Genomic DNA, 21,169 nt, shown 5'->3' on the forward strand with positions numbered 1-21,169 from the left:
TGTTCTCTGAATGTAGGAAGCACACTTTCTAGTGAGGGGACACTGACAATAAACGAGTAAGAAAGCGTAAACAAGGTATTTTAGACAATGGTAAGTCCCACTGAAGACAACAAAACAGGCAATATTGGAGAATGTCTGGGAGCTTCTCCAGGTAAGATGACAGGGAGGGTGATATGGTTTGGCTGTGTCCCCCATCCAAATCTCAAGTTGAATTTTATCTCCCAGACTTCCCATATTTCCACGTGTTATAGGAGGGACCCAAGGGGAGGTAACTGAATCAAGGGAGCCTGTCTTTCCCATGCTATTCTCGTGATAGTGAATAAGTCTCATGGGATCTGATGGATTTATCAGGGATTTCCACTTTTGCTTCCTCTTCATTTTCTCTTGCCAGCACCTTGTAAGAAGTGCCTTTCGCCTCCTGCTATGATTCTGAGGCCTCCCCAGTCACGTGCAACTATAAGTAAAATTAAAACTCTTTTTCTTCCCAGTCTTGGGTATGTCTTTTATCAGCAGCATGGAAATGAACTGAAACAGTAAACTGGTACCAGTGGAGTGGGGCATTGCTGAAAAGATACCGGAAAATGTGGAAGTGACTTTGGAAATGGCTAACAGGCAAATAATGGAACAGTTCAAAGGGCTCAGAAGAAGGCAGGAAAATGTGGGAAAGTTTGGAACTTCCTAGAGACTTGTTGAATGGCTCTGCCCAAAATGCTGATAGTGATATGGATGATAAAATTCAGGCTGGGGTGGTCTCATATGGAGATGAGGAACTTGTTGGGAACTGGAGCAAAGGTGACTCTTGTTATGTTTTTTTGCAAAGAGACTGGCAGCATTTTGCCCCTGTCCTAGAGATTTGTGGAACTTTGAACTTGAGAGAGATGATTTAGAGTATCTGGCAGAAAACATTTCTAAGCAGCAAAGCATTTAAGAGGTGACTTGGGTGCTGTTAAAGGCATTCAGTTTTATAAGGGAAGCAGAGCATAAAAGTTTGGAAAATTTGCAGCCTGAGTATGTGATAGAAAAGAAAAACCCATTATCTGGGGAGAAATTCAAGCCAGCTGCAGAAATTTGCATAAGTAGCAAGAAGCCTAACATTAATCCCCAAGACAATGGGGAAAATGTCTCTAGGCCATGTCAGAGACCTTCATGGCAGCCCCTCCCATCACAGGCCTAAAGACCTAGGGGGAAAGTGGTTTTGTGGGCTGGGCCCAGGGTCCCAATAATGTGTGCAGCCTAGGGACTTGGTGCCCTATGTCCCAGTCGCTCTAGCTGTGGCTGAAAGGGGCCGAGTGTACAGCTTGGGCTGTGGCTTCAGAGGCTGGAAACCCCAAGCCTTGGCCGCTTCCATGTGTTGTTGAGCCTCCGAGTACACAGAAGTCAAGAACTGAGGTTTTGGAACCTCTGCCTAGATTTCAGAAGGTGTATGGAAATGCCTGAGCGCCCAGGCAAAAGTTTGCTATAGGGTGGGGTCCTCATGGGGAACCTCTCCTAGGGCAGTGCGGAAGGGAAATGTGAGGTCATAGAGTCCCACACAGAGTCCCTACTGGGGCACCACCTACTGGAGCTATAAGAAAAGGGCCACCATCCTCCAGACCCCAGAATACTAGATCCACTGACAGCTTGCTCTGTGTGCCTGGAAAAGTCGCAGACACTCAACGGCAGCCCATTAGAGCAGCCAGGAGGGAGGCTGTACCGTGCAAACCCACAGGGGTGGAGCTGCCCCAAGACCATGAGAACCCACCTTTTAGATCAGCGTGACCTAGGTATGAGACCTGAAGTCAAAGGAGATCATTTCAAAGCTTTAAGATTTGAATGCTGCACTGGATTTCAGATTTGCTTGGGCCCTGTAACCCATTTGTTTTGGCTAATTTCTCCCATTTGGAACAGCTGTATTTACCCAATATCTGTACCCCCATTGTATCTAGGGAGTAACTAGCTTGCTTTTGATTTTATAGGCTCATAGGTGGAAGGGACTTGCCTTGTCTCAGATGAGACTTTGGACGGTGGACTTTTGGGTTAATGCTGAAATGAGTTAAGACTTTGGGTGACTGTTGGGGAGGCATTATTGGTTTTGAAATGTGAGATGAGATTTGGATGGGCCAGGGACGGAATGATATGGTTTGACTGTGTCCCCACCCAACTCTCAACTCGAATTTTATCTCCCAGAATTCCCATGTGTTGTGGGAGGGATGCAGGGGGAGGTAATTGAATCATGGAGGCCAGTCTTTCCCATGCTATTCTCGTGATAGTAAGTCTCCTGAGATCTGATGGGTTTATCAGGAGTTTCTGCATTTGCTTCCTCTCATTTTCTCTTGCCATCACCATGCACGAAGTGCCTTTCACCTCCTGCCAGGATTCTGAGGACCCTCCAGCCATGTGGAACTGTAAGTCCAATTAAATCTCTTTTTCTTCCCAATCTTTGGTATGTCTTTATTAGCAGCATGAAAACAAACTAATACAGAAGGCTTCATTTAGGAGGTGACATAAGAGCTATGAGTGAGTTGATATCATTTTATCTTTCCTTCTAAACCAGTTTTCCTCAAAACTAAGTTGGTATCTGGCCTCCCAGAATTGTTGCCCTATCTCCTAACATGTCTTCACTGTCAAGTTTCTGGAAAGTCTAGTTGAATCAATTTATCCTCCATATTGATGATATAAACATCTAATTGCTAGCCCAGTCCTGACTCCTGAACAACACAGCAGAGATCCACTGGAATTATCTGCTTGGCTGTCCCAAAGGCAAATTGAATGTCACACTGCATAATATACTCTTTATCTTGTATATATAGTCCATCTTGGTTTTGGTTACCTACTACACAATTCTTCAAGTCATCTTTGACTTTCTCCCATCTAGTTTGTGATGAATACCTTTCAATTCTTTCTCTATCATATGACCTTCTTTTTTCTGTGTTCCATTACCATTGACATGGCCTTTGTTCAGACACTTGTCATATCTCTCCCTGAGTCTACTAGAGCCTTCTGACCAATCTCTGTATTTTCAAGTATGCTCCTATACTCTTTTTATTTGCACTGAGGCAGATACAAAAGGAGTTATAATCCCAAACTCTTAAGCATATTTCCATTCTGCTTAAAATGTGTCAATGGCTCTCTTTGCCTCTAAGATGAAATTCAAACTCCTTAACATCACCATAAAGCATTTCATGTCCTGGGCCCTGTGTATTTCCCAGACACATGTCTCCATTCTTCCCCAGTCTCCAATCCTGAACTCTGTGAAGTGATGAGCTGCAAGAGATGGTTCTTTTTTTAGTTCTTGTTCTAAACATGAAAGCTCTTTCTTCATTTCTTATTTTCAAATAACATATAATGTCATAAATTCTATTTTAAACAATATTTACTTTGACCTCTATGGATACTAAAATTTGATATTTATGAAATGAAATTAATATACTCTAGGGTTTACTAAAGACTCTAATTTAGTATTTTATTGCAAAGTCTTGTTACCACTACTCATGTGCACATTTAGGCAGAATGTCCACATTTTGAGAAGTAGTCTCTATTAGTGGGTTGTCTTTGTTGTGAGTTAGTAGTGGTTTTCCAACAGCTGTGATTCTGACTTGGATTATCTTTACTGTAAGTTTTAGTATTCCTGTGGATTATTTTATTTAACTTACAGGGTTGTATTAGGCCATTTTTACATTTCTATAAAGGAATACCAGAGGCAGGGTAATTTATAAAGAAAAGAGGTTTAATTGGCTCATTTTCTACAGACTGTACAAGCAAGGCACTGGCATTGGCTCAGCTTCTGGGGAGACCTCAGGGAGCTTTTACTCATGGTGGAAGGTGAAGTGGAAGGAGGCACTTCACATGGTGAGAACAGGAGCAAGAGAGTGAGTGGGGGAAGATGCCACATACATAGCTAGATCTCACAAGAACTCACTATCACAAGGACAGCACCAAGGGGATGTCTCTGAAGTATTCATGAGAAATCTGACCCTGTGATCCAGTCACCTCCTACAAGGCCTCACCTTCAACACTGGGGATTACAATTTAACATGAGATTTAGACATAACATCCAAATTATATCAAAGGTGTAGCAGAACAAATCTATATGGCCAATGGTTTTGTAAACACCAATTTCTAAGAGAGTTTAGACGATAGTTCATGTGTGAAATATTTATATTTTATTGCTAAAGCTAGTGTATATACATAGTTTATATGCTCTAAATTTATTTGTACAACGATTCTTCATCAGAATGCACTGCCTGTGAATGTGCGCTATTTAAATGATTTTCTAAGTGATACAATGTCTACAAGCTGTACTGCAGACGAAAGTCTGATCTCCTAATATATAGCTCCCATAAATAGCTCCCATAAATTGATAAAAAATAAATAAGACCAATTACTGCATTAAAAATGGATCATAAATGTGAACAAACATGTATAGATAAGAAAGTACAAAGACTCATAAACATATAGTAAGACATATATAAATTAAACTATACTGAAACATTATGTATCAACTGTAAAATTAGTAAAAGTTCTAATGCTCAGTAATGCTTTCTGCTTTTGAGACCTTGGCATATACATTTGTGTAACCTGTATTTAAGGCAACTTGGTTATAAATATTAACATAACAGTACTTATATATTTTGATCTAGCAATTCACTTGGAAAACTATTCTGGATATACTTGCATATGTTGGAAACAATGTATATATAAGGCCATTAATATATATGTAGAGACTTTCACTGTATAGATTTGCATTAAAAAAGTAACTATATTTAAAAATTTATAAATCTTATGAGTTATTTATTAAAATTAATCTATAATAGTGTGTTCTTCTCTATGCATTATATCAAGCAGCTCACGTTTTATTATGTGATGTTTATCATTTTCACATGATTAAATTAGCGCATGTCAACTTTTTTCACTGTGAAGTTATTTTGTCTTTTGTAGTTAATAGTTGCTAGTAAGAGATACCTTGTGAAAAGGTAAATTCTGTTTCTCAAACTTTTGCCCACAAATTTTGTCAACAATTTTTTGCCAAATCTGTAGATCTTGTCTGCAACAGTTTGGCACAGAAAATTGTGTGGTGTTTGCCTAATGTTGATTTTTTATTTTTTCTTTTTAATTCATTAAGTTGAATTTTATTGCAAGAGCTATTCTTTTTCTCATTTACTTAATTATTTATATAATTATGATTTTATTTTATAGATTAAAATTCCCTCAAATCAATTCAGCATTGGTCATTAAGACCATTAGGTCATTTGGTCATAGGTCTGACTGGCCCCTGTATTCTTTCAAAATGCTCCCATCTTCTTCTGAGCATTTTCTTACTTTCCCATACCACCAGATATTCCAGTGTTCTCTGTCTCAGGCCTGGAATGAACTACTTCTTAAAGTGTCCCTAGAGGTATCATATTTTGTGCCAATCATGCAAGAAATGTGAAATATCATTCTAAGTGTGAGAAAACATTAGACAAAGCCATATTGAGGGAAATTCTACAAAATAACTGATTAGTACTCTTCAAATATGAAGTGAATAAAAAAACAAGGAAAGTCTGAGGAGCTGTTACAGACTGGAAGGCAGAAGGGGAAGTAACAACTCAGTGCGAGGTAGGATTCTGAATAAGATCCTGGAATAGAGACATTAGTGGAAAATTTGCTGAAATTGAAATAATATCTGTGGTTTAATTGATAATAATGTAACAGTCTTTATTTCCTGTTTTTCATAATTACAGTATAGTTATGTAAGATGTTAACATTGTGGAAAATGTGGTGAGAGATACAAGAAAACTCTTGTAGTTTCACAACTTTTCCATGTCTAAAATTAATTCAAGTAAAGAGTCAAAAATAGTAAATTAAAAAAGCATAACATTCATTAAAGTAGTCTGGAAAGCTCTCCAAAATATATTTTAATTTTGGGAAAGAAAAGTTCACCAACTGTATATATGTGTGGAAATATATCTGTTTGTGAATGCATATAATACCTTTGGAAGGATACACAGGAAACTAAATATATGTAACCTCTGTGGGGATATTGGGAGACAGGGAATAAAACTTAATTTTTTTTTTGTTCTTTTTTTTTCTGTCATGTGCATGTATTACCTGTACAAAAGAGCAAAATTTTAAAAACTGGCATCATATTGCTAAAATAAGTATAAAGATTTACAGAGTTAATTTTAAATATGTAGATTATTATTTAAACATATAAATATATGTAGTGATATTATCATATTAATAAAAATAATACATGTTAACATTAAAAGTTTACTGAAACTTATTTATTTCATGTCTTTTTAATTTCTTAATCCCTTCTTTCCCTAAGGAGAGGAAATAGTTGTTTTAGAAGGGCTGTAGGTCTTGGACTCCACCCAAGTGGCCAATAAATTGTAAAATGCTTGATCACCACTGATGTAAAGCTCTGCTTTCTCTCAACAATTGATTCTTTTTCACAGCTATTCTCTTGCCTAGAATGCCTTCCTGACCTTTTTATTAGCTGGCTATCTCCTCTTCTTTGAAGCTTAACTTACATGTTCTCTTCCCCAGAAAGCTTTTTCTGATCCCTAAACCCCAAATTTGGGCTTGAAACGAATCTTATATGCTTCCATTATACTATGTGTTTATCTCTGTCATAACCTCCACTTTATTATAATTACTTATTTTTTGTCTCTTTCTTAGATTATGTGCAATTTAAGGTAGTGATTAGATTATTATATTTGTATCTACCATTTATAATTCAGAGAATGACAGTCTTGCAATTAATATAAGTTTAAAATACAAATTTAGAAATCTCATGCTTCCTGGAATGAGCAGATCAAAACAGGGTTAAGTCATGTATATCAAAACAGAATGAAATCACACAGTCTAAGACCTGAAAACATTACACAAAATTTAAATAAAATAGTAGATAATAGCACTTGAAGTAATCTTGGTGATGAACAACCAGATCCCACTTTTTATACATATGACTTGCTATCTATGTTAGTTTCTTTGGACTTCGTGAAACAGATTCAATCAGCAGAAGAAAAGCTTATTCTAACATTTCAGTTGGGGTGATAAGGGTGGAGCCACAGTGTGCAAATTAGAAGGCACCTGGACCAAATGTATGAATCCTGAAAGGTGCTCCTTTGTCCACGCCACCATAACACTAAATGTAGGCTGTGTATCACTGCTGTCTCCCAGCCTGGTCCTGACACTTCTGCAAAAGCACAGCCCTTAGAAACATTCACTGTGGTCCTAGACAAGAGACATTAAACCTCACAGGAACCACAGAACAATTAGATGTACAGAAGGTAAGTTCGGATCCACTGTAGTACTGGGAACCCAGTAGTAAGAGTACTCCGTATCCTTCCAATAACACTCCCCATGATGTCTTGATCTGTATGTCTGTTTGGTTCCACTCTTATTACCAATAGTCTCCTTCTAATCTGTGTATATTAAAAACAAAAAGCAGGGCGAAAACATTATCTCACAGCTTCTTCTAAATAAATTTTATGATTTATCCTAACTTTGACTTTGAAGATCCTCATGGCCTCTACTTAGGGTTTCTCTTTATATATATAGATTTTTCAGACTTAGTTCTCACTATCTCATTCTCTCTTTATTTTGCAGTTTTGTTTCTGGAGACAGTTTAATCAACCCTGCTCATTTATTGTGTGTGTATGTGAGTGTATGTGACTATGTTATGGATTCCTGGCTGTCTTATGAAATAGCTACTTTTGAATAGGTTAGGATTCCACATTTGATAGTCCCAGTTGTAGCTATATGAGAGGGTTGGGAAGTGAGGTAGGGCTTCTTTTGTTCAAAATATGACTTCCTAAATGTGACACAGCCTATATTTAGTGTTATGGTGGCCAGTATTCTGAAAAAAAAAAATCAAAATCAGAAAATAAAATGGCCCTCACTCGCCGCCGACGACTTGTCTCGCCGCGCGCACGTCCCGCCGCCGCCCCGCAGAAATGCTTCGGTTACCCACAGTCTTTCGCCAGATGAGACCGGTGTCCAGAGTACTGGCTCCTCATCTCACTCGGGCTTATGCCAAAGATGTAAAATTTGGTGCAGATGCCCGAGCCTTAATGCTTCCAGGTGTAGACCTTTTAGCCGATGCTGTGGCTGTTACAATGGGGCCAAAGGGAAGAACAGTGATTATTGAGCAGAGCTGGGGAAGTCCCAAAGTAACAAAAGATGGTGTGACTGTTGCAAAGTCAATTGACTTAAAGGATAAATATAAAAACATTGGAGCTAAACTTGTTCAAGATGTTGCCAATAACACAAATGAAGAGGCTGGGGATGGCACTACCACTGCTACTGTACTGGCACGCTCTATAGCCAAGGAAGGCTTCCAGAAGATTAGCAAAGGTGCTAATCCCGTGGAAATCAGGAAAGGTGTGATGTTAGCTGTTGATGCTGTAATTGCTGAACTTAAAAAGCAGTCTAAACCTGTGACCACCCCTGAAGAAATTGCACAGGTTGCTACAATTTCTGCAAATGGAGACAAAGAAATTGGCAATATCATCTCTGATGCAATAAAAAAGGTTGGAAGAAAGGGTGTCATCACAGTAAAGGATGGAAAAACACTGAATGATGAATTAGAAATTATCCAAGGCATGAAGTTTGATCGAGGCTATATTTCTCCATACTTTATTAATACATCAAAAGGTCAGAAATGTGAATTCCAGGATGCCTATGTTCTGCTGAGTGAAAAGAAAATTTCTAGCGTCCAGTCCATTGTACCTGCTCTTGAAATTGCCAATGCTCACCGTAAGCCTTTGGTCATAATCGCTGAAGACGTTGATGGAGAAGCTTTAAGTACACTCGTCTTGAATAGGCTAAAGGTTGGTCTTCAGGTTGTGGCAGTCAAGGCTCCAGGGTTTGGTGACAATAGAAAGAACCAGCTTAAAGATATGGCTATTGCTACTGGTGGTGCAGTGTTTGGAGAAGAGGGGTTGACCATAAATGTTGAAGACGTTCAGCCTCATGACTTAGGAAAAGTTGGAGAGGTCATTGTGACCAAAGACGATGCCATGCTCTTAAAAGGAAAAGGTGACAAGGTTAAAATTGAAAAACGTATTCAAGAAATCATTGAGCAGTTAGATGTCACAACTAGTGAATATGAAAAGGAAAAACTGAATGAACGGCTGGCAAAACTTTCAGATGGAGTAGCTGTGCTGAAGGTTGGTGGGACAAGTGATGTTGAAGTGAATGAAAGGAAAGACAGAGTTACAGATGCACTTAATGCTACAAGAGCTGCTGTTGAAGAAGGCATTGTTTTGGGAGGGGGTTGTGCCCTGCTTCGATGCATTCCAGCCTTGGACTCATTGACTCCAGCTAATGAAGATCAAAAAATTGGTATAGAAATTATTAAAGGAACATTCAAAATTCCAGCAATGACCATTGCTAAGAATGCAGGTGTTGAAGGATCTTTGATAGTTGAGAAAATTATGCAGAGTTCCTCAGAAGTTGGTTATGATGCTATGGCTGGAGATTTTGTGAATATGGTGGAAAAAGGAATTATTGTCCCAACAAAGGTTGTGAGAACTGCTTTATTGGATGCTGCTGGTGTGGCCTCTCTGTTAACTACAGCAGAAGTTGTCGTCACAGAAATTCCTAAAGAAGAGAAGGACCCTGGAATGGGTGCAATGGGTGGAATGGGAGGTGGTATGGGAGGTGGCATGTTCTAACTCCTAGACTAGTAGTGCTTTACCTTTATTAATGAACTGTGACAGGAAGCCCAAGGCAGTGTTCCTCACCAATAACTTCAGAGAAGTCAGTTGGAGAAAATGAAGAAAAAGGCTGGCTGAAAACCACTATAACCATCAGTTACTGGTTTCAGTTGACAAAATATATAATGGTTTACTGCTGTCATTGTCCATGCCTACAGATAATTTATTTTGTATTTTTGAATAAAAAACATTTGTACATTCCTGATAATGGGTACAAGAGCCATGTACCAATGTACTGCTTTCAACTTAAATCACTGAGGCATTTTTACTACTATTCTGTTAATAAAATCAGGATTTTAGTGCTTGCCACCACCAGATGAGAAGTTAAGCAGCCTTTCTGTGGAGAGTGAGAATAATTGTGTACAAAGTAGAGAAATATCCAATTATGTGAAAACCTTTGTGTAATAAAAATTTGTTTAAAGTTAAAAAAAATGAAAATGGACAAAATTAAGATTACAGTTCTTTAGGCATTGCTGGTCTATAGAACAAAATCGAGTTGGAAATAAGGCAAAAATATGTTAGGTTTTAAAAGTCAAATTACATAGATGTTGCACTTGTTTGTTTATATACATAGTAAAATGAAAATCCTGGGGATCAATAACTGCCGTGGATATGTTAAGTTTAACACCTTATACATCACAGACATTCCGTCAATATTGAACAAGTGTTTTAACAGCTGGAGCTATTTCACATGATGCATTTTTTTTTTCTCTTTTCCTGTTAGTGTTCTCAAGCTTTGCTTACAATACTTGTTTTAATAAATATTTCACATAAGTTTCTAGAACTCCAAATTTAATGTCTATGAAAACATCCTGATATTTAAACATCTGAACCTCATTTAAGGTATTTTTACATAGTTATTAATTAATTTTTTTCTTTGCAGTGAAGTGATATTTTTCAAAGTTATTGTTATTTGAAAATGCACAAACAAACCAAGATATTGGTGCTATTTTTCTCTGAAGATCTTAAGATTTCTTTCTACAGTTATTTAAAGAATATGCTAAATCATTCCTTTTCCTTCTTTTTCAACATCTGGGGCATAATTCTTTTATGATAGACCTCAATAGGTATTCAATAATCTCTCTTTCTCACTCTCAATGTAGCATCAGAAGTATAGATATTGTTTGGGTTGGGTTCACGTCTATAATATAGTATATTTAAGGTGCTATAGAAAAAAAAGTCCATATATGCAGATTTTTAAATTGCAACGTCAAGAAATGTAATTCCTTGTATAAATAAAAGTGATTCAAAGTTCACAGCCCCTAGCAAAAATTTTAGATGCTGTAAATAATGAAGATAAATCTTACAGACTTAGTGTGAAAAAAGTGATTCTTAAGTAGTAATGCTGTTTGCTGATTGCATACCACCAAGTTTAATCCACTTAAAAATGGTTATAACTTCAGGCACCATTTCTATGCTATTGGTTTCCAATATCTGTTTTCAGTTGAACTCATTTTTCTAAACTTCAGGCCCATATAATCAAGTGCCTACTGGACATTTCTATTTGGATATTCTACAAAGGACTGAATAAAAATGTACCAACATATCCTTGTCAGTTTGCCATCTCATTTGCCTGGGTTCCTATTTTATTGAATGACATGGGCATCTACTTAGCTATTCAAAGCAGAAATTTACCATCTTCCTTTCTTTCATCCTCATATTGGATATGTCTCCCAAATAACCAAATCTTGATTTTTCTACCTGAAACATATTTCTTAAATACAAGCTTTCTATTTATTTTTATGTGTAGTCCTCAAAGTATCAATTTTCTTTCATTTTAAATACTGTAATTATTTTAACTTAAATACTGCAAGTAATGTCTCTAACCTCATTTTGTAAAGTTTTTTTCCTCTCTGAAGCCAGAGTGATTTTTCTAAGTTGTGAACCTAGGCATTTCTCTTTACTGCATACTCTTTAACAGGATCTCTCTCACCCTCACACTACATTTTAGCTTTCCTGAAATTTTTTTGTTTTACTGACTACACCACAGTCTCACACTTTGCTCAAGGCCTGTTCGCTTACTGCCTGTTTATCTGAGAAACACTTTCTTAGTTTCTTTGGCTAATCCTTACCAATGCTTTGGCCATCTGCTTCAAAGTTGAGTTATTTGTGTAGAATTCTTCAGTTTTACAAGGTTAAATATTTCACCTAGGAACTTCCAGACTGCTCTCTTATGATTTTGAACTAAAATTGTTTATACAATTGGCGTTTGCCTTGTAGGATATAAATGTTATGAGGATGGAAACCATGTCTACTTTCTTCATCCTCTTAACTCCAACATCTACAAGAATTTCTGCACCTAGTAGGTTTCAATAGATGCTTGTTAAATGAATGAATGATGGAAAGTGTTCTGATTTAACATCTTAAATTTCATGATAGTATATGCTTAATTGATTATCAGATAACACAAGTCTTCCCATAATTGCTATGGAGAGGACACTATTTTTTTCACAATCCTAATGATTCTTGCCATGTGAACAATTCCTTTCATGTAACAATCATGGCCTATCTTCCCATAACATGCTTTTTTTCTGGAGGGAGTGAGTGGGTTATGCGACTGCTATATTTTGGAGGAATAAGTTGAGTATGCTAGCTCAGTCATTTCTTGTTTGTCTTTCTCTTTGGGTCCAAACCTGCTTCCAGAGAGTATGCAGTCTGCTCTGCTTTTTTATGTGTAAGGTTGACAAAAGCAGGGGATTGTATAAGAAGGTCTACAATGACTTAGTGCTGCCTGTGTCCAGGTTGGTGCCTGTTAAAATCTAGGTTCACAAACAGAAATTCTGCTTGCTACATATAAGTCTCATTTTCTCTTATCAGATTGTTTAGCATTAACAGCCATATTTGTATTAAGTTTTCTATTTCCCTTTCTCTCTTTTGTTTTTTAACTGGTTCAGAAAAAAAAAGAATGTTATTTATTGGGCCTCATTGCATCCCAACATTGTCACGACAGCATTACTGCATTCTAAGCTTATTTCATCCGTTTATTCATTTAGGCAACAAATACTTATTGTGTTACTACTATTTGCCAGGTAATCTCAAGGAAGATTAATTCTTCCACTTGAGCTTTAAAAACTAGAAATAGGCATTATTAGAGAGTTCATGATTCTATTTCCACTGGAATATAAACTTTATGTTGAAGTTGGGTTGGCTAGTATTGGAGTTCATATTCTAAATGAATTTCAAAGTATGTACAATTTAGTTTGAAAATATTCTGTTTGATTGTTCATCTTAGGGGACTAGTTTATGTATTTTTTCCTTTGCCATTGCTCTTCTTAATTCTTCTAGGTAAGTAGAATAAACTGTTCTTTAGGCTTCTAAATGTTTCCAACATTGTATCTCTGCCTTCAATTAATTTAATTTGTACTTAAAGAATATCTAAAACTACATTTAAGCAAAAACAGTTTCCATGGAAACATCATAGACTATCTAAATTCAGGCTATGATGTAATCAACTAAAATGACTATCATACCTAAATTCTTGTTTATTTCATATGTAGTATTTTTTTTTAAATCTATTGTATCAAACACAGATTTTCCACATCTGAATTTAATTTGGAGGTATAAGACATTTTCTCATTGTTTCTATTTTAGAAACCTGTGTTGGATTTCACAGTATTTTAGAATTCACATTTCTGCTAGAGTTAAGATATCGACAGAATGGGCTGGATTATGTAGAATGTAACTATAGGATGTTGACCTAGTTTTACAAAATTATGGAAATTTTTTACCCATGCTGACAGAGTGTGGAATGTCATTGTAGTCAAAATATTATGGAAGAGTGAATCATACACACTAAATTGATTGTTAACTGTTTGACTTATTAACATCTTATATTATGAGGTCGTTGAGAATCTTGCCCTTGACTTTCTAAGGTACACAATCTAATAAGACTCTTTTTGACACACACACACACACACACACACACACACACACAAATATATATATATTATATATATATAATATATATTATATATATATATAATATATATTATATATATATATAATATATATATAAAACCACTTTTTGATTTAATTGCTTTTTCTTTAAGGAGTGGTTGTGAATAACTATTGTATATATACTGATATGCAATTGACATTATTGTGTAAAGCACTGTACTGTAATGGTGAAAAATGTCAAGATCTTTGCATTTGAGTTCAGATTTTAGGTATTTGTTTGTGTAAGTCCTGCCTTTTGAGCCTGTAAACTCTGGAGGGATAATTTCAAAAGTGGCTTTTCTTTACTTATACAAAATTATTCTTCTTTTGCTTATTTTTTATTTTGTTTCTCACTTATGGCCTCAGTCAGAAACATAAAGATATGCAGGATAGACTATACAGAGTATTTGTTTGTGGAAATAGTGTAGTTATGTCCTAGAGCATAAATGAAATAAAGAGAAAGGAGAAAAAGTCATTATATACGTTAATACTGTCCCATATGCCTCATATAAGGCCCCAGAAGAGTTCAAAATGGTCAGGGCATTTATGGAGCTATAATTCAGTGGGAATGCTTTATAATAATTTCCCAAGATAGATCTAGTTGCTTTTTTCTCTCTACATTTATAGAAGATTACTCATTTTATAGCATATCATATATGTAATATGATTATATATGTAAATATCTCTTCTACAAGTCTCAAAGTTCGAAAAGGATAAGATGTTGCAACAGCGCAGTTATTAACATTGGCAACAGTTTCAGAGAGGTCAGATAAGGATGAAAATGCACTGAGTTTGAGAAATTTGGAGATTATAGGTGATATTTGTTAGAATAGATTCAGGGAGGTGTTGGGTATATTTCCTCAGCACTCAGGGTAAATACACCATTCCATGTACTCTAGGCATAGAGAGCTTAATGTAAAATTAGGGGTTTACAGAACTTGTTGGAAGACTGATGGAATGAAGCTCAGGGAAGTTGCCACTGAGGATAAAGGAAGCTATTGCCCAAAAGTCAGAGAAATTGACTCTGAAGATCACAGTCTAATAAACTGAAGCAAATTATTTTCAAAAGTTGCTGGAAACTTGTAGATGTCTCAACAATCTGTGGGAAGCTCCCAGCAACTGTCTCAGTTTATGAAGAAGGTGGGTCTCAAGAGCTTCTCTGAAAGCCATGGTGACTCACCTCTCTATATCTCTCTCATGTGTCAATTGCTTCTAGGGAATGTGGCTTCTGCTTCACTTCAGGCAAGTTCTCATCTGAATATCTCACATTGACAAGTTTTAACCTAGAACCAGGTTGTGAGGAATGAATGTCACAGGCTTTGATAAGAGTGATAGTAGTACTGAGTTAATAACAAACAGTCTAGGTCCAGAGTGTGAGCAAGAAAGGTTACCATGACTTAAGAAAATAAGTAGGTGAGAAAATAGATTTCATTTTCTTAAAAGAAAATTGATAGAGTAAGAATGAGGGATAATAGGACTTATTGGAGGCCAGCAAATGATTTAGATTTTTTTTTTTTTTTTTTTTTTTTTTGCTTTTAAGGAGTGGTAATACCTGGCTAGATTTTATGCAGAAGGGAAGAAGCTAATAGAGAAGGACAGATTGTAGTGTGATAAAATGAGATGATTGTTAATGAGGCAAGGTTTCTGAAGGAGGTGGGAGAGGTTGAGAGCAATGCATGACGGGAGAGTTTAGTTTTGAATATGAGGCAGGACAAGGCATTCTATAAAACTGAAAATGAGACAGTGTGGTGCAAAAATAGATTAATTTATTGGATTCGGAGTGATGAATTGAGGGAATGTATGGGTGATGACCTCTATTTTCTCTGTGAAGTAGGAAGTAATGATGCCTGCTGAGAGGAGGTCTGGTAGGGGTTAATTTTGAGAAGAGTGGACCTGTTTGAAGTAATGCTGAGGGGAATGGAGACAAGAGTTATCCATGAACAAAGAAAAGATTGCTGCATTTACTGAAAGCCCAAAGAAGGCCAGAGCCCATACATGGGCAGTGACATCAGTCTGCATAGCTGCTGGATTTTCCTTACCCGAGCTTACCATCTTTGATGAATTTTTAGCTCACTTGGGTTCCTCTTTTCTGTGATGTTAATGAGTGTCCTGTGCTTGCCTTCCTCTTGCACATTCCCCTGGACAGCAAAATTTGCCTATTTTGTCTATTTATGTCTTTTTTTTTTTTTTTAATACAAATGGGTCTTGCTACATTTCCAAGGTTGGCTAGAGAGACTTGACCCAGGTTTAGTGAGTTGTGGGGTATGTAACGTAAAAACAGAGAGAACTAGGGAGTTGGTGGGGAGTATCTGTGACAATGTTCTTGCAGTGATTGAATAAAGAGACTAGGCTGGATAGGAAAGCAAATGAGGCCTGGAATGGGGGCTAATAAAGGGTAAAAATGAAGGGGAAAAGAGAATAAATGTCTTGAAAGATTTAAAAACAGACTTTGTAGGAATAAAGGGGTGAGAAAACTAGAAAAACACCCACCAGGAATTGTAGTCAAAGAGTGGATTATTAGAGATATTTTCAGAAATGTAGCACTTCTAGATAATAGAGAAAAAAGATTCCAATAATATCCATGAAATCAGCGAAGGACAGTAAAACTCAGAACGTCATAGAACCAAACAATATGGTGCTGGGCAGAGCCACGACTTACAGTTGTGTGCTATACCACTCCAATCTACATTACAATCATGGATTATTCCCACAAAGGTATGCATTGCACAGCTAGTGTGGCCAGCCATAGTGTTCCTGGACTGGGTGTTATTCATGTGGATCTTGTGTTCACACACTACCATGGTAGCTATTTCCTATTTCCATATGGTCCTTATAGTTACATAAGTGGGAAGATAGGTCAGTCTATGATTTGAGGCTCTTTGGAGAGAGAGAAAGAGAAATAAAATCCAATCGAGAGTTTTATAGCATAGTATGGTACCTTAGATATGAGGAACTTTTGACAGAAAAAAGCAAATAAATGCTTTAAAATGAGAGACCAATAAGAACAAAGGCCTAAAAACCAAAGATTGTTTCGGTTGTATAAACAATATATTTTGTACTTTCAGAGCTGTTTAGAAGATGGACTTTACCATGATAAATGTTTCATGATAGTGGCCTTGGTATTATGATGAGAATAAAAATCCTGAGTAAGGGAGTCCATTGGCCCTTGGAAAATATATTCCAGTAAAGGGAAACAATTTTGGACCTAGAAGAGCGGGTCAGGGTAGGAAGTATCTACTTTTAATGGATGAACAGAAGATACAAATCAGAGCCAGAAATTCTGTGCTGCTTTTATGCAAAGTACAATTTAGATTTTAAAAAAGGAAATTGGATTTTAAAAATTAGTTTTCTTTATTACTAGAGCAAATCATTAGTATTTTCTAAGTATTTTAGCTTTATAAATATAAAAAAGAAAAAATGGATAGATTGTACCAAGTACTTTCTTGTTTCACAATATTATTCTGATATATTCAGTGTTTCCTTCAGGGAAACAATTGTTTCTACAAATTATTTTTTTGTATTTATATTACACAGTATTCATTAAAATTATAGTATATAGTAAAATGAGTATCATTATTTTACTTTGTATGAAGACTTGGCTCCAAGGACCCCTGACAGATTTATAAAAATGCTGCACTAATTCCTATAATATCCTTATGTAAGAAGTAAATTTTATTAAGATTTTGTTGGTAGTAACTCTCAGAAGCAGTGAACTAGTCACCTATGTAAAAGCAATGCTATCAAAGGAAAGAAGATGCATGGCAGAAAAGAAGAAAGGGTTCTTTATATTTCTGCCATTGAATTAACTATGATTAGCTGCTACAAGAAGTAAACTCTGATAGCTCAGTGACTAAAAACAGAAATTTATTTTTAGCTTCTCTGCAATCCTGTTGATGGTGAGGAGTGAGGAATTATGTGAGAGTGAAGTAGGCAGTGATGTAGGTACAGGAATTTCAGGAACCTTTATTATTTTCAATGTATGTCTTCCGAGGCTGACCTAGACATTGTCTTATTGACTACTGATGGCAGAGTTGAGGGATAGAGAATTATGCATGAGATTTTTTATCAGTTATTCACTCTCCGTAGGCCAGAGCATAGTCACATGAGCACACCTACCTGCAAAGGAGACCAAGAAATGTAGCTGAATACCAGAAAGAAAGAGAAATGGGTTTGAGGGACAACTTGTCAGTTTCTGCTAAAAGCATTATTCAGCAGCACACAAAACATGCATGCTTTCTGATGTGAGATTATAAAATCTGACCTGAGTTTTTTTAGCAGCTTTTTGACATTTTGACATAGGCTAAGGCACAGTGAAATTTTCCAGGAAATAGAGTTCCACAATAACACTTTCTGAAGTAAAAATACCTGGCATGACATAATTATTTGGGCCGTGTGTATATGATTGGATGCTGCAACTTTAAATGAATCCACAATAGTGAAAACAGAGAAGAAAGAAAGCATTCCCTCTCACCCACCACACACACATCCATTACAACACATAAATATTCTAAACACAATAATAATGCTGTCTCAGATACGGTAGAAGGAGGAGAACAACTAAGATTTGTTTGACTGTCTCACAAGAAAATCAGCTTGGATCTGAATCAGGAAAGTAGAGACTAAGAATATTCTGATTACAAGGAACAGAAAAGTTCTGAGGAATGATTCCTATGTCATAGAAATGATATCTAAGGATAGAAACAGCACCTGGAAGAATATCTATATTACACAAACAGCAATTTCCAGTTTTGGTCACATGGGGTACTGTTGTCCTGGACTCCTTTTCCACTACCAACACATGAAAAGCATGAAAAAAGAGAGAATACAAACCACGATTTTAAAATATCTAGCCGAGAACAAAGAAATAAAAGGAAATCCCAAATGTTAGGGACAAAGATATAGTAAGCTCATCACTCATCAGTCATCAGGCATTTCTAGGTTGGACTTGGAAAATAGAGAGCACATAAATAATATCTAAAATATAGATTTTAATATTTAGATTTTAGATATTTATGTTTTGATATTACTTAAAAAGTGGCATTTTAATGTTCGTGTAGGAACAGAAGTTATGGCCTTGGGTCTGTAGGAGAAGAGAATGAGATCCTGTGTAAAGCCTGGAAGCTGAAGTGGCTCTCCCTATGAAAAGGGAACTGTAAAACAATTCAACTGCCAGTCCAACTAAGTGGCAAAAATTTTCTGTTTAGGTCTCTGAGTATTAAAAAAAAAAAATCTCCCATAAGAAGCCTGGGTCACACATAGTAAAGATCCCAAGTTGAAAAGTTAACAAAAATACCAGTCCCAGACTGGATTCTCACAGGATACCCTAGTGTGTGGAGAAATAATCCTCCTTGAAAATAAGCTCTTAAAATAAAATAACTTATGAACACAAAGAAGGAAACAACAGACACCAGCGTCTACTTGAGGGTGGAGGGTGGAAGGAAGGAGAGGAGCAGAAAATATGACTATTGGATACTAGGCTTAACACCTGGGTCGTGTAATAATCATCAGCCAGGTCTGATGTACAACAAATCCTCATGACATGAGTTTACATATGTAACAAACCTTCACATGTACCCCGAACCTAAAATAAAAGTTAAAAAAATAAGAAAATAAAATATCAATATTTTATTAAATATTTTATTAAATGTAAATGTCTAAGTATACTGACAAAAGATAAAGATTCACTGAGTGGATTAAAAATATGCCCTACTAGACATGCTGTCTATAAGAAACTCACTTCAAATATAACAATACAGGCAAGTTGAAAGTGAAAGGAAAGAAAAAGATGTATCACGTAAACACTAATCAAAGGAACACAGAGTTGTTCTATTTATATCAGGATAAGATAGACTTAAGAGCAGCTAAAATTATTAGGGACAGAAACAGATCTTATGTAAGGTAAAAGGGTCAATCTACCCAAGAAGTCATAGCAACCCTAAATGTGTATGCACCAAACAACAGAGCTGTAAAATATATGAAGAAAAAACTAATAGAACTCAAAGGAGAAATTAACAAATCCACACGTCTAATTGGAGACTTCAACAACTCTCTCTCTCTCTCAATAACTAATAGAAGAAGTAGACAGAAAATCAGCAGTGTTACAGGAAAACTCAACAACATCTCATATTTAGTTATTTATGGAACACTCCAAACATTCCACCGAACAGTAGATATACTTTCTTTTCAAGTGCTTTTATATACCTCAAGATAAACTGTATCCAGATCCATTAAACAAAGCTCAACAAATCTGAGAGAATTGAAACTGGAGAGAGCATGCACTCTGACTATAGTGACTCAAACTGGAAATGAATAGCAGAAAGAGAGAAGGAAAATGTAAATTCTTGAAAAGTAAACAACACAATTCTAAATAACAGGTCAAAGGAAAAAAAGAAAATGAGCTCCAAAACATAAATTACAAACTACACAAATGACTTACTCTAAGTTACCAGATACAATAAAAAGCAGGATTAGCTCTCCAGATAATAGAAAAATCCAAAAGAATCTAAAAATAAGCGTTCATAAAGTGAGTAAAAAGTAAAGTGATAAAATGAAGGATAGAAAATATCATGAAAGACCAGAATACTGTTTGAAAATGAATTAAGATATTTAAACAAACAGTAACATCTAAAGATAAATTTGGATTTTATTTGCATTGACACAGATGTCAGCAACTGAGTTAGATGAATATCCAAAGGATTATTGAACTAACCATATTTTTAGTTACTTTTTGGTTTTGACTCAATTATTTTTTAACTTTTATTTTAATTTCAGGAGTACATGTGCATGTTTATTACATAGGTAAATGTGTGTCAAGAGGGTTTGTTGTACAGATTCTTTCATCACCCAGGTTTTAAGCCTTTTATCCATTAGTTCTTTTCCTGATCCTCTCCCTCCTCCCTCCCTTCACCCTCTGGTAGGCCCCAGTGCGTGTTGTTCCCCTCTATGTATCCATGTGTTCTCATAGTTAAAGCATATTCTTAATAAGAGTCCCAAAAAGGAGAGACAAGAGAAAAGAAGATAGAAGTCAAAAGACAAAGGCTTCAAAATACCCAGTAAAACATAAATCCTTAGATGGAGAGGAGCATGCCTGGTCTTTAAGCAGACTGAAGCACACCTGTCCACACAAACACAACCTAGTGAAATCATGATTACTGCATAAAGACATCTGAGACAAGGAGATCTTAAAAGCAATCAGAGAAAAAAGACAACATAATCAACAATCTCTCAGCAGTGGTTGCAAATGGATCTACCAAGCAACTGGAAGAACAATGGAAAGATATGGGCAATGCAGGACAGGCCTGAAGCAAAAGCAGATGGTTCCCAAAACTGCAGAGACTGACCCTCTCAACAAGAAAGTGGTATACTTTTAAAAAACACCATTAACTCAGCTCATTCTCCATTTTTATGAGGGCTTTTTTTTTTTTTTTTTTTTTTTTTCTTTTACCATATGCTTGGCTTTTTTGGTTTTTTTTTTTTTTAAGAAAATTAAGAAACCTGACAACTGCAGGATAACGCTGGATTTTTTTCCATTCAGGTGTTTTATATTC

At 36.1% G+C, this 21,169-nt stretch overlaps 1 protein-coding gene and 1 long non-coding RNA gene across 2 annotated transcripts in view; both read left to right on the plus strand.

The window, feature by feature from the left end:
• LOC105486313 (uncharacterized) overlaps positions 1–21,169 on the plus strand; it is a 384,056-nt gene that overhangs the window by 50,335 nt on the left and 312,552 nt on the right. The window lies entirely within an intron of this gene.
• LOC105486316 (60 kDa heat shock protein, mitochondrial) lies at positions 7,858–9,792 on the plus strand. The gene has a single exon (XM_011749147.3). It carries the CDS (start codon positions 7,923–7,925, stop codon positions 9,642–9,644), a length of 1,722 nt encoding a protein of 573 aa, XP_011747449.2. The 5' UTR covers positions 7,858–7,922; the 3' UTR covers positions 9,645–9,792.

The sequence above is a fragment of the Macaca nemestrina genome, chromosome 3 (assembly GCF_043159975.1).
Source record: "Macaca nemestrina isolate mMacNem1 chromosome 3, mMacNem.hap1, whole genome shotgun sequence".
NCBI lineage: Eukaryota > Metazoa > Chordata > Mammalia > Primates > Cercopithecidae > Macaca > Macaca nemestrina.

Coding starts and splice junctions, on each gene's coding strand:
- LOC105486316 (XM_011749147.3), top strand. CDS start 7,923: ATGCTTCGGTTACCCACAGTCTTTCGCCAGATGAGACCGGTGTCCAGA.